Here is a 14,510-nt window from a genome sequence, read left to right as displayed (position 1 = left end):
TGAAGCACTTTGAATTACCTTGTTGTTGAAATGTGCTGTCCAAATAAACTTGCCTTGCCTTTAAGAAGGTCCTTTCAGGTAATCTGCTTTGGTTACTTCAGTTTTAACATTGCTTTACGGACTTACATCACTAAGCGTGTGGACCTTTGGTTTATATCTATCACTCTACAGGTAATTTCATTCTGTGGCATTATTTGTCTTGGAAGGATGTGCACTGACTCCCAGATAGTGAAAATCACAGTTAACTCCATCGGCTGCAGCGCCGTTATCCAGTACTTGATAATACCTGGAATGACATGCAGTTTATGATGGCAAACCAACAACTGCAAGAGTAATAATAATAAATCATATCAGTACGTTAAAGTCCACATGCACATCACCTCCAAGGGTAAATAGACGAATATCTTGTCTGTTTCACAGAATAACCAGCTGATGAGATTCTGTTCCTATAGCCCTGTTGTTATAATTAATTTGACATCAAACTCCCGACTATTCATAGAAATATTCCACAACACATTCGGTTTCCCTTTTTGCATTTCTAGGTTATTCTGTACACCAGCTTCCTTTTCATTAAAAACAACATCTTCAACTGTTTGTATGTTTGAAAACTAATTTGCCTCGACCCCAGCAAGACAAAATAAATAGACAACATACAGTGTACCATACAGTGTACCGGGGCCCTTTCAACCCCACATCGTATAAATTACACCATTCAAATGCAACCAAGACTCACCATGTCAGATACACTTATCTTAACTGAATTGCAGTGGTTGAGTTATGTTGTGGAATATTTCTATGAATAGTCGGGAGAAGAGTGTCAAAGTGTTTTCAAATCAATGTCAAATGAAACAGAGTCTTGATGAACGATCAAAGTTGTAATAGTCAATTTATTTGCTTGCAAGCAAAGAGAACACAGTCTCACAGATACATCTCTGACGACACAGTTAAATGCATGGACATTTATACTCAGCCAGCATGCTGTTATCTTGGTTCGCAAACAAGAATAAACAATGAGACAGCAGAAGAAAAAACAAGTCAAAGCAGATGTTTTCCTTTGAAGCATAGTGTCCTGTCTTTACGATACCCTGAAGGCGCTTTATGGCCTGTTTACAAATCCCTTATTTATCAGTTTGCCCCACAATAAACCATGGATACACCCAGTCAGATGCTTCCTTTGATGTCACTGTGACCTGGTCAAAGAGTTAAGTCACAGTATGCAGAGACGGAAAATAAACCTGTGAACCATCACACATCTTAAATACCTAAAGAGGGTCATGCCCTTCCGCTAATGCTCATCAAGGAAATACTGTAATCAAGACCCTCTGTGTGTTTCCGTCTTTGAAGACAGAAACAATACACAGGAACAAACAGATAACAAGATAAACAAGGTTTGGTGCCTGCATTTCTAAAGACTTAACAAGACACCTGGCTTTAACCCTAAAGCAGAAGACTCTGACATATTTTCCCATAACAGTTATTAACTGTGTAATTCTGGGATTGAAAATAACAATACTTTGAGAAAAAAAACATACATATATAGACATATATATTTTGTTTTCACACAAAGTATGTAAAGAACGGTCAACTTTTTGACAATTTGTGGTTGGGTTAAGAGTCCCAGGACTCTTTTGTGTGGTGGTAAATTGTTCAAGAGAACAATAATTGGCCGTGCACACGGTATTGCTGACAGTTCATGTCACGGCTTCGGGATGGCCCAGTTCAACGGTCCATCTCAAGTGACTCAATTTCCCTCGTTACATTCGGTCCTGTGATATCACTCTTCCCAGGTGAGACAGGTAAGTGTCCGAGCTGCTGCTCCCCCAATGCGCTGAGAGTGACGTCATTGTGTCTCTGCCTTCCTTTAATTAAGACGGATTCCTTTAATCCGTCTTCCCATTCTCCTGAGGCATGCCGGCTTTGCTCTGGCGTGCCGAACGCAGCACCTTGTAGCAGCCGCGGGCAATCTTGTGCATCCACATAATGTTCATGATGTCCAAGCAGATACTGGAGCAGATCCAGGCTACACGGCCACCCCAGGGCACCAGGTAGAACGCCTCAGTGCCATAGACCCCATACATACGAATGTAGTAGACTGGCATGACGGCGATGCGGACCACGAAAAAGACTACCGCCATGGCAATGCCATTCACCATGTTGGGCCGGGAGGACTTGGAATAACCTAGTACCTCATAGAACCAGCTGAAACAAAACACATGGTTCAGAAAAAAAGTGTCTGGCAGGATATGTAAATGTTGAAGACAATCACAAGTAACTTGGCACTTTACATAAACAGTTAAGGGCCTGTTGTCTAAAGTATCTTTGGATTTCAATTGATCTAATCCGAACACAAAGAGAACATCCGAGAAGCAATGGATTACCTTCATGTAATTTAAATCCTTAACAATTAACACAAGTTCTGAAATTGAATCTCCAGAAAATGTAAATTGAGCTCCAAACCTGAATTTTAAGACCCAAAGCCCAGGTCATTCGTAAACGGGTACGTACCGCTGGTTCACACAGGGTGTAGAAAACTCCGCAAGCAGACGGAAGTTAGCAAAATAAGGCAACATTCCGACGCCCTGGAAGAACAAGGTAAGAACAGGAAGACAACGAAACATGAAAGGGACAAAAACAAGACGAGTCATTTGGATTCAGCAGGCATGAAGCTGATGCACCGCCTGCTCCTCAGAGTAACGAGGTAATTAAGGTACGTTTCCAATCGTCAGACACAACCATATGATATTTCAAGACATACTTTTGTTGGTGTGGGGAACTCAAGATTAAAATTCGATGACGTCCTCCTAAATATAGCCCTATTTGGCAGATCTAAGAAAAGAGCCTTCTCCTTCAGGGCACACAATTAGTCTTCAGCTAAAATTAGACTGGTCTTTAATTAGACTTTCCAAATGACTCATTCCCCTCATCTATTGTGGGAAGAAACTAGTCCATACTATAAAAGGAGCAAAATAACAGATCAACTGTAATGCATTGTGATCCAAGTCAGTTGTTCACACTAAGGGCTTGTTGACACAGTTGTCTTTAAATGAAAATGGTTCATTCCCTGGGGAGCATGAATGTGCTGACCACAATCAATCTGTTTGAGTATCTGATATCTTTGGAGTAATGTTGACATTTTGGTCTTGAGATTGGCACAGTTATTCAAAAATGGACATGGCTCATCCTCTTAGGAGTATGGACAATTGAAGGATTTATTCTATGGAGACCAAGAATACTCCGCAAATGTAATGGAAATTTAGCTTTTTGGAGATATGTTAAACAAATATTGAAAAATCACAAGAAATCATCCTCACGGAAACTTAAATATTACAGGGAAAATCCAACACCTTGTATGTTGATGTCCAATCACTGTTGATTGTAAATGTCATTGAAGCAATGCTTTCCAATTACTTGCATTGTCCGTGAGCTTCTGATGCCTAGAGGGTCCCTGTCAGAACATAATCCTCTTCCACAGCTAATGCTACCAGAACCTCTGCTGCAGTTCTCCAGGCATATACTCTGGGTAAACACAACTGTATATCCGAGTAAGCCAAAAACACTAACATGTAACCACGTCCATAACATGCCCTTTGGGTTGCCATTTGCACTGTTGGAAATGTAGCTAGTTTGCAATACCAGCGAAGAAAACAAGGAAGTTCTACTTTTGAGGGACAAAAGCGGAGAATAGAAATCCAGGCTTGAAATAGCCGGTAGGTCTTCCTTTCCACTAACGGCGCCGCTGTCGCGTCAAATGATGCCACTGAATGCAGAAGATAAACACATTTTGCAGCTGCTGCAAACTCAAGTTTTCTCAGTTGATATAGCGCACACTGAGGAATGTGTTGCTTCAACCGAATACATGTACCATCGACACTAATTGGACTTACACATGAAGAGGTGGTGAATTTCCCCTTTAAAGTCAAATTCAATGAAAACACAGGAACTCCAAGAGAACACTAGATGCATATTTACCAACCATCATTGGGCCTGTTTTTAGAGAGACAATAAATTGCTTTGCCTGAAAAAGCAAAAAGTCAAAATGCAATATTTAATGTCTTCAAACATACTGTGAAGACCACAATGCACTGCAGTTCATCTGAGGAACATCTCGACATTAAGAGGGGTTTCGAGCAAAATATCAACACAGCACAGGCTTTGATACATACGATGTACAACCACTACATACATTCAGCCAGCCACTATTTAAAAAAGGAGCAACCAGAAGCCATGCAGAGTAAAAAAGCGATACGTTTAACTGCCAAACATGTCGTTGTTTAGAAGGTCAGGGCCTGAATTCCATGCTGTATGAGATCATCTTCAGCAGGTTTGAACCTGAACTCAAAACTGGATTACGAGTGCTCGAAACAATTCCTAATGAAGCTAACCACGGTTGCAATATTACAAAGGCGCCAACTACAAACAGTGGTTTCTGACCCGGACAGAAGCCCACTGTGAAGCCCTTGAGTGATCCGACCACGAGAGAAGCTTAAAGCGAGTGATTTCTGTTCCAATTGAACAATTTTCCGCTGCTGCTGAATAGAATGAAGATGATCTTACAACCGAGATGCTTTCAGGACTCCCCATCTTGAATAGTGTTGATTAAAATGGTGCCATTAGCCAGATACATTTATTGACTGAAAGACTGAATTATTCTGCACTGATCTACATCTTAACTGCAATTAAAATAGTTGGGATTTAGAATTTTGTGTCTAACTCCTGACCGTAAAAATTCAGCACATAAGTCAGACTCAAAATTAAGAGACAAATCACAGCATTCAATTTCACCGAAAGACCCACCAGGAACTTTAGGGCTATTTGGCTAGTGGCCAGGCTTCAACTGCATTTACAAGTACCGGTAGACTTACAGTCAGGGCTGAAATAAAAGCTGGACATTAAAACATACTTACCATGTGACACAAACAGGGTAATCTGCATTGCAGTTTTTGTACGGTATGATTTGAACCTTCCACCTAGCATGAGGAATACTAGTACCTCTAGGAACTGGTAAGTCCATACTGTGACTGGGCATCATATCTGCTCAGTGCAACACAACAGCAATAGCAGCAGACAAGACAGGAAAAGGAACCCTGCTCTGGGTTTCTAAATGACACACAACCTTTTTGGTAGTTTTTTTGCATGAACGCGGACGACACAGTCCGACTTGATGTTGGCAGTTTTTGCATGTAGAGTTTGAAGAAGGGCTATTTATGTTAAAGTCAGCGGAGGACGCAGAGACAGAAAGACAAAAAAAGATGCAACCACAATGGGAAGCAAATAAGAAGCAACATTTACAACACTGAGAAGAAAGCATGCATCTCATAGTTACACAGCAGTTAATGCATTATATTTTTGGTTAGGCTATGCTTGACTGTTAAAACACACAGAAAATACAGATTATGCTGTCGAAAGAAATCCATTAGTGAACGATTAATCAATAATCAAAACATTTAGGCCTTAATTTGGCTGTGTGCCGCAGGGTTTAATTAATATTCATATTTTGAGTTGGTCGAATTTATTGTGTATTTGACATGAAAACGTCAACGTAAAAACACCCAACACGTTAACTCATGAGAATTTGACAACATACGACACATTTGACTTAATAAAAAACTAAATAAAATAAAAACGACATCAAGGGGTTAACCACATTTTTTGGAGTTTTACCGCAAATTGAATATGGCTACGGTAATGTGGCTCACAATATGTTTTCTACCACCATTGACTAACGCAGAGCATTCATTCTGTTATCCCACATGAATTTCCAGATCCAGTCTAAGGAAACAGTCATGAGTGTCCAGTAACAGTATGGCCTACTTCGCTTCAGTCATCTAATTTATACATTGCTCCGTTTCTCCAGATGAAAGGCTGGATTTACAGTCGGTCATGAATCATATATTTATTCCAACGATGTAACACTGTTTGAATGCAATTATTGTTTGGACGCAGGAATGTGGAAGAGTGATATTCCTCATTATCAACGCAATGAAGACAGACACTAATATGATGTATGTCACATTAAAAGAAGAAAATCAAATCTGTAAATCCATCCAGCGACTTTAGGGGTAAAATGTAAACCGCGACTGCGAGGTTTCCACCAAACATGTGGTTGAAACCAAATGTCCAGTGTTTTACTGCTTTTTGGCAACGTAAAAAAAGGTTAAATCCAAGAAAAGTATGGGGACTCAGGCAGAGCAATGCACACTTAGTGTCCTTTTGCATTTTCCTCAAAATACAGAGCACGTATTCAAGGTGAACACACCGAGTTAGTTAACTAAAATAAACTGGGTATAAAAGGAAACTTTTAATAGCATTAACAACAGTAATTCTGGAAGCTCAGAGTACACCTGATGGAATACATTCAGCATGGTATGGCTATCTGGTGCTGCGCTTTCATCTCGGGCGTCGTGTGGATGACATTATTTGAGTGGCTTTGTCAGTTTTTCCCTCATCGGGGGGAATCTCTGGAGGAGTGTAAGGAAGAGAAAGAAGAGGCAGAACTGGCACAACAACAGACAGGTGGGCAGGTAATGTAGATAGGCAGGGAAGTAACTAAGAAAGTCAAATACTGTTTGCTATAGCATGCACAGTGGCATGAGAAGGAACCCCGCCTGTGTAGAACGCTTCAGAGCTGCAAGCAAGGGGGGGGGGGGGGGGTCAGTAAAACAAACAGAAAGCACAGAAATTGTAAGGGCAAGGTGAGGGTGGGGGGTCATCAGCCAGTACCATCATTGAGCATTCCATGCAAAAATACCATAGTCATTCATTTCCATAATATTTACCAACAGATCCTGGCGACCTAGAGGGTTTCAAATCGAACCAAGAGTGAACAGCACTGCCCGTAAATGCCGAGTACACTAAACTGTCTCCATATCTGGATTAGAGCCAACTGCACACCATGACCATGTACCGCAGAGAGACGAAGCCAATGAGGTGGACTTTGAACATCCGTACGGTTTCCTTATCTGATGTGACTGTACAGTTTAGGGTATGTCACTTGTCGCACCTAATGTACTTGCCTTGTGCATATTCAAGCAAACTATATGAGCTGCATGGTGACAGTCGGGGACACTTGCTGAATGGTGGCTACGTTCGGTAAAAGGCCCAGCTTGACAGGACACAGCTGTTCACCCTTTGGTTGTCTCCTTCCCATCTTGCCTGCACGTTCTGCTATTGGACAATAGGGCACTCACCAGTACATAGTAGTAAGCATACAATGCTGCCAGATGGTGAACTACAAAAAATTTGTCGCCTATCGCCTTCCAATAGTAAAATATCAGCAGCAGATCTGGAACACAGAAGCGCGGGGGGGGGGGGGGGGGGGGGGAGAGAGAGATGTCATGGGTGAAATCAAAACATTTTAACTACACACACACCGAACAAGACCACACTGAAAAATTGAAATACTTTATTTGAAAATTGTCGATTTGATTTCTGACCACACACCCTAGAGCCACAACTCAAGTGAGTTCTCCAAGCATGACGTTATCACATCTTATGACAAATGACGTGCGCGTTCTTCTGGTCTCATTTTCACAACCATTACCTGGGTAAACTGTACGTTTCTCTTACCAGATATGAGGTAGCCTGTTGTGATGCCAACATTAGTCTTCACCAATGTAGGGTCTCCCCTATTGAACAAAAACACATTTGGTTTTACGGGGAGTCTCCGTATGCACACTGCCATTCAAAGGTTTAGAATTCCCGGACACAAAGGTTTGATTGGTTATTAGTCAGGTGGCAGAGACGGCTAGAAGTGCTTTTAGGATGTAGAAAGTCCTCTTTGCAAATAGATGTTATTTTGTATGAAGGGTTTCTTGAAAAAGTCACGTTTTGTACATGGAGAACTAAACGCTGTGCAATGATCCAACCATACTGACAATTAAATAAGAGTAGGGGTGGGCGGTGTACCGGTTTCATCCTCGTCGTCAGGTTCAGCCACAACATAGCTTTAAAAATACCGTCTTTGCGCGGTTTTAGCACACACACACACACACACAGGGACGAGGGCGATACAACACCCGATGAACTACGCCTGTTTCCCCCTTCATCGATTCAAACGTAACAACACAAATAGAAGGATAGTCCAGAGTTAGCAATAGTCAGCTGAACATACTGTGGATTTGCAAATCACAGATTAAACCTATTCAACCGAACCATTGAGTGGACTGCAGAGAGCCCAAAGGAAAACGACTCCCCAAAATATCTCGGGCACAATTGTGGTTCAATAATGACCGAAGGTCACTTTTCTTTTTTTAATTAAAATGTTCTTTTTTTCCCCCCAACTATTTCAAGTACAAATAACACATTTGGTTTCTGTATTACACTGTTTCTAGCTTTGTTAAAACAGATAATATTGATGGAAAGAAGAAAAGCATCAATGTAACCGGTGATTCCATACTTTTGAAACGCAGTGTAGGTGTTTCAAATGTCTCGACTTTGAACACTCTTTGTGGTGGTATCGAAAGAGTTGCACAGCACCTGAATGAGGAAACAACTTGCAGGGGATTTCCCATTTCCATCAATCAGAGGTGGATATCATCGCTAAGCCCTACCCGCTTGGTGAATGTCGCTATGCTTTCCATGCTAGTACAGCACGTACAGTTCAGATTAAGGGTGGAAGATTTACAGCTGGGAATTCCTGGTTATCTTTGAAATAATGGGTGTTTGATTTCACACACAAGCAGGGTTCTCATTTCCAGATTTGATCAGCTCTAGCCAGCACTAACTCCTTGAGCTGGCTCAAAACACTGTCTCCTGTTGACTTTATGATGATTCCATTGTTTTAAAACGAGAACCATATAGAAAGATCTGAAACATGAACTTGACCACTACATGTACAATATATTGCTTAGAGGCTAAAGCTAAAGCTAAAGCGCAGGATAGCTCTTCAGCTCTCGAGTCACAGTTCAGTTGGCGAACTAGGAATGTAATAAAATTGTTATTTCAAACATCACACATTTACATTTTGGCTTTCGTGTTCATATTTCTAAACAGTACGCTGCTGGACTTTACAATAGAACAAACACGAGTTTTGAGAAATGTAACTATCTTTGGTGATGGGCTTGGCTCCAGATCTTGGAGTGCTAATGTTATCCTCAACTCTGATATAGGCGAGTCTTGGCTCCATCACATAAGCTCTAAAACACACATAATAATGAAGTTAGCTATATGCTAATGTTACCTCTTGATCTGTTGGCAAAAATTAATAAAAATCACACAGCACACTGTATAAAATGACGAAAAAACGATGGTAAGTAAAAGGTTAAAAACATGAAATTCTGAGACAAACTCTCACCAGACTGGGTCTTCATTGACAGCATCATCAAAGAACAAGATGTAGAGACAGAAGATCCCCACCAACAGTGCGTGAAACGTTGACACCGTCCTGAAATGAAAAGCAAAACACACACACACAGCCGTGATGATTGTCTCCTGTCTGACAGGAGCAGTACTGACACATGTCAGAGATTGTGTGCTCAATAAGCAATAAGTATCTATCTCAATTAGTGCGGCTCGTGTGGTTTTAGACTACAGCGTGTCATCTTTTTTGTCCTCACAGTGAACCAACTGATTGCCTGTCACGGCTTGCACACAGATTCCGACCAATTAAGACGAAGAGATTAAACACTGCTGAAGGGTCAGGCGGAGCGGCACACAGTCCCAGTCAGTCACTGAGGCAGTGAGACACAATGACAGCCACACTGCATAGAACACGGTTTCAACACAATCTGTAAAGTCACGGGCCTCAGAAAAGGCTCCCCACAGCCCGGGTCCAGCTCCACTAATCCTTCGCTTTCATTTGCTCATAAACCATGTGACCATTTCAATTTCCACAAGTGCTCTCGTTGGTAATAAACTTAATATGAGAGACAATAAAACAAAACGAGTGATTCATGCACGTTGGAGTCGGACCAGGCTGGGTCCTTTCAAACACTGTTCGCCCGCTGGACATCTTTCAATCGACAATACGGCTTTCACTGTACTCACAGCGCTCAACGATCACAGCCTGTCCGTCTGTCTCACTCAAGACACAAAACACTCCATCGTTTTGCGCCGGTCTATTTGTTCGAACCAGTATCTGCAATGTTCCCACAACAAGTTAGCAGAAAGAACATCAATACGACAACAGATGACACTTGGTGGTTGTTTATATCAAATTGTTCATCAGTCTGAACACTGTGTCCTTGGAAGCATTCCTTCTTGTCCGTCCATTTTGACTGACGAACTGTGAGGACAAAAAGGTATATTATTGATTCAGTGAAATACCCATGCTGTTCTTTTTTTCTTTTCTTTTTTGCAGAGAGTTGACGGTCATTTTTGCATTACGGAGGAGCTGCTTGATCTTAGGAGAGTGGGACAAGCTGTGTGGAGTTGTAACAGATAGGGCTCCAGCTATGAAAGGCGAGCGCAAGAGAGCAGAGGTGAAGCTATTAAAATGCACTGCATCGCCCAGCGAGAATCCCTCTGTGCCAACAGGCCAGCTGGGCGATGTGATGAACACGGTTGTGAAAACTGTCAACATAATTCGAGCACGAGGACAAAACTACGCAACTTCAATGTTGCGCACTTCCCCACGCAGTCTGAAGTCAAATGAAGGCCAACCTTTCTGCTAAAAAAGGGGGAAATATGCGTCCGCGATAACGTCTCGCTCAGTAACTCAGTAACTCAGTCGGCGCTTTCAGTATTTTTCTCTCATTGAGAAAGACATGGAGCTGTTCTCAACTCCCTTTCTTCTTGAATGATGAGTTATATCGGACCTCGACTGAGAGCAGTGTTGCACTCTCTGCTGCATGCCACGCGAAAATATTCGGACCCATGGTGATCATAATTATGCGTCACATCACCTTGAGTTCCATTCCACCTTCTGCTTGTCACTGAGGCTGAGGAAGCTGGGGCTGATGCGCGTGGACGTCCACGGGCTGACTTTGTGGAAGAGCCACTGGAAGGTGACGAAACTAGTCACCGAGATGGTGAGAATGAGCTGGTTGAATGGATCCATGGCCACCCAACCCGACTGTGGGAGGATGGAGGGAAAGAAGGTAAAAGGTTAGAAATGCTCAGTTGTTTCATCACGATATTGTGAAACCTTAAAACTCATCAACTCCACTCCATCAGCTTCTTTACATATTTAAAGCCTCCACCAAAAAAAACTGGCTGAAACAAACGTATTAAGATCCTTGTGGTTTCAGCGCACACAGCTTCTAAAACCCCACACACACACACACACACACACACACACACACACACACACACACACACACACACACACACACACACACACACACACACACACACACACACACACACACACACACACACACACACACACCTTACCAGGAAGCTGTGCAACAAAAATGGGCATGCTCATCTACTACCCAGTAAACTTCCAAATAACTCTGCATTTTTTTAACCCGCCCTGGACTTCGCTTTGTTTGCTTTTTAATACACACACACACACCCCCAAGTACCAGTGACCTATGATCCCAAAAAGGTATGCGTGCAACGCAGCTGCATGCAGAGTTTACCGAAACAGCCCTACTCCCGTTATATCGGCCCATGAGATTTAACAATTTACATTATGGCTGGATTGATTTCAATAAAATGAAGGGTCAGAGCAAATACTGTGATACCAATACAACTTCCGATATGCAACATTTAAAGAGACATATCGGCACAGCTCGATACTTTTTCTATTTTAGGGGGTTAATGGGAGGCTGGTTTCTCAGCTTTGCCGTCATAGCATTGGAAATGGAAACAGGTCAGCCATGTGTTGGAAAATGTGAGTGAAGCATGGGCACATGGTATGAAGGGAGATCAGCATGGGATGGTTCAATAAAATCCATTTCATATCGGCCTTGGTGACTATATACCTGCATTACGCCTTAAGAAAGGCTCCAGGACAAAAACAATGTACCTCACTGACTCACTTTAGCTAAGAAAAAGTCACCAGTGACCTGAGCTGCCAATTCCACAGAGCCCACTCCTTTAGCATGCATGTCATGCATCATGCTGCAGGGCATGCTACATTAAAGTATGGACCGTCACAAGTATGGACCTTCACAAGTATGGACCTTCAAAGGTCCATAGTGTGATTTGAACTGATAAATAGATATAGATATAAATAGATATATCAGATTGTTTTGTGTACACACATGCTTGAGTTCTGCACGTTCCCATGTGGGACCCTGTTGCCAAGGGCTAAATGGTTACAAAGGTCAACTTAAGAATACAGGAAAAATAAATGAATAAATAAATAGCTGAAGCACCGTGGTGAACAGAGCACCACTACAAACAAACAAAAACCTGACTTTTAACATTTGGGTAGATTTTTGTCGATTTTGTAGATTTTTAAATCCCTGACAATAAACTGTGATTTAGGTGAGGTTACAATGACCTGATGACATGCTGGGTTGTTTTTTTTATTGCCCTTGATTCAATAAACCAGTGGTGTTAACAAAAAGAGGGGGGGGGGGGGCAGAAACTATAACCTCCAATCATGCAACGCATCACAACAGACAATTATTTTGAAAAACATCCAACATTATTCCGTTTGCCCTCGTCGCACACTGTTCGTCATGATGTACTAGAACACGGTGGAGGTTATGACTTTGGAGGATTCACCTTCAAACGGAGAAGTGTTATCAACCATGACGATGGAGCAGGGCACGTTTGGGCACGGTAGACCTACAACTGACGTCATCATTTTCACTTCAGAGTTCCCCAACAGGTTTAGCTTGAAGGTTGTTTTGGCACGCTTCATATATGTCCTTAAAGATCCACGTAAGGTGAAAATGCGCTTGCGTAAGACGGGGTGGACTCTTTTTTTTTTTTAAAGAGGAAACTATATCCCCCACGAAAATAACTCAGCTTTGTGCATCGCGTTGCATTTCGGAGATGCTTGGGCACAATCGATCGCCCCGGAGCAAAACGCATGATCGAGTACCCACGGTGGTATTCCGGTTCTCTTATTAAAGCGACGGATATTATGGCACGCTACGCCGCATTGGCCGGGGGACCAGCTGCTGTTGCTGGGAAATGTGTTGAAGGGAAGAAAAAACAACAACACCACCACCACCCGGTCGGTGTGTCTCGCGTACCAGCCATAGGTAATGTGCAAAATATGAGACGGGCCTACCTTATGACGCTCATTAAGATGATCTGCAGCCGCTCTCGCTCAACTGGTTATGGTGTCCAGGGTCGTTTGTGTACGTTGAGTCAAAGCAACAACAGCCATGTCGAGCCAGATTTATTTTGGATAAACAACACGAGCCCGGCTCCCGCTCCGCGCACACGCTAACAGCGACTCGTGGGGGACGCGGCAGGGCCGGAGCTCCGTGTCTGCGGCAGCTTCGCGGTGTCTACTGAGAAGCCCATCCAACACGAAACGTGCATAATTGCAGAGGTGCAGCTCGACGCTCGATTACAGGGACGATGGAGGGTGTTTGTGTGTAAGAGGCAGCTCTCTCTTGCTCTCGCTCTCTCTCTCCCCTATATGGCTCGAACTACAGCTGAATTCTTAAAGACACTCCCGTGCACACTGCCACAGCGGTCCGCCCAGGAACACACGCACTGTGTCTATTTATAGCCACGGCTAGTTGAACTGATCCGGGGTACATCAGCGAACTGCAGGCATGGCGCACCGGTCCTGCGTATCCGGGGCGCCCTTCACTGACGCCGCATCAATCTTTTGCGTTCCTCTTGTTTTGTTATATTTGTCTGTCGCATGGCCTAACGAGTGACCCAGATAGCTACTGTGTAAGAATTAGTGAGACAGAATCAGAGTTTCAACTCCCAGTGTCTTCCCCTGTCCCTTCTCAGATGTCAGCCACAGAGCAGAGTGCACCCATAGCCTCATTGCCAGAGGGCAGGTGACAGATTGAATGACCAGTGGCAGCCATTTAAAATATCTATAAATCAAATGAACAAGGCCGGGGTATGTACAGCATGGAGATGTGCCTTGATCGCTGTACAAGAAGCGCCAGCTATTACCCTCATATCTGTGTCCTCAACCTCCCTGCTGCTGGAAAACATTAACTCTGACATCCAAGCGAACATGAGGAGATAATGCTTCAAGTTAAACAGTGACAATAAGCATCTGGGCTTCGTGTAAAGACTGCACACCTATTGCTTTGTTTGTAACATGCAGGTCTGTCAGGTCTTTCAGCTGTGACCAGCACATTCCAGGGTTAGGCACGGGCTCAATGGTGCGTCATTGCCAAGGGCAATGCCCTCACCGTTGAGGTGGAGTTCTTCTCAATGTCCCAACATTCTGCTTCCTGAGAATTCATTTCTGAAGCTGCGTATCAGTCAGGCAAGAACTGGATGAAAGACTGGTGTCTTGGAGTGGTGCCGTCTATTGATCTGAAGCATCATCTCAGAGGCTTTCCCAGGACATTCTGATCAACTCGGTGGTTGATGTGGACAATGTGTTGCGCTTCCTCTCGTCTTTAGGCCAATTTTTCCAATCTGAAACTACAGGGCCAGTTCCAGTAAACATTTGAATTCAATTGCAT

The 14,510-nt window shown here is 43.0% G+C and overlaps 1 protein-coding gene across 1 annotated transcript; it reads right to left on the bottom strand.

The window, feature by feature from the left end:
* Positions 1–484: 484 nt before the first annotated feature.
* On the bottom strand, positions 485–13,491 carry tlcd4a (TLC domain containing 4a). The gene is made up of 7 exons (XM_079292016.1): positions 13,133–13,491; positions 10,842–11,011; positions 9,293–9,382; positions 7,567–7,625; positions 7,188–7,282; positions 2,506–2,579; positions 485–2,199 (listed from the first exon to the last, which is right to left on the bottom strand). Exons 2-7 carry the CDS (start codon positions 10,994–10,996, stop codon positions 1,881–1,883), a joined length of 792 nt encoding a protein of 263 aa, XP_079148142.1. The 5' UTR covers positions 10,997–11,011; positions 13,133–13,491; the 3' UTR covers positions 485–1,880.
* Between the last annotated feature and the right edge of the window lie 1,019 nt (positions 13,492–14,510).

This window comes from Melanostigma gelatinosum, assembly GCF_949748355.1.
Source record: "Melanostigma gelatinosum genome assembly, chromosome: 20".
Lineage (NCBI taxonomy): Eukaryota > Metazoa > Chordata > Actinopteri > Perciformes > Zoarcidae > Melanostigma > Melanostigma gelatinosum.
This window is presented reverse-complemented; position numbering and strand designations above follow the sequence as displayed.

Bases quoted from the DNA above. Each gene is read 5' to 3' on its own strand.
- tlcd4a (XM_079292016.1), bottom strand. From the start codon at position 10,996: ATGGATCCATTCAACCAGCTCATTCTCACCATCTCGGTGACTAGTTTC. The intron at 9,383-10,841 runs GTGATGTGACGC...TTTTCATTTCAG, and splicing joins AAGGTGGAATGGAACTCAAG to GACGGTGTCAACGTTTCACG. The intron at 2,200-2,505 runs GTACGTACCCGT...GTTTTGTTTCAG, and splicing joins ACACCCTGTGTGAACCAGCG to CTGGTTCTATGAGGTACTAG.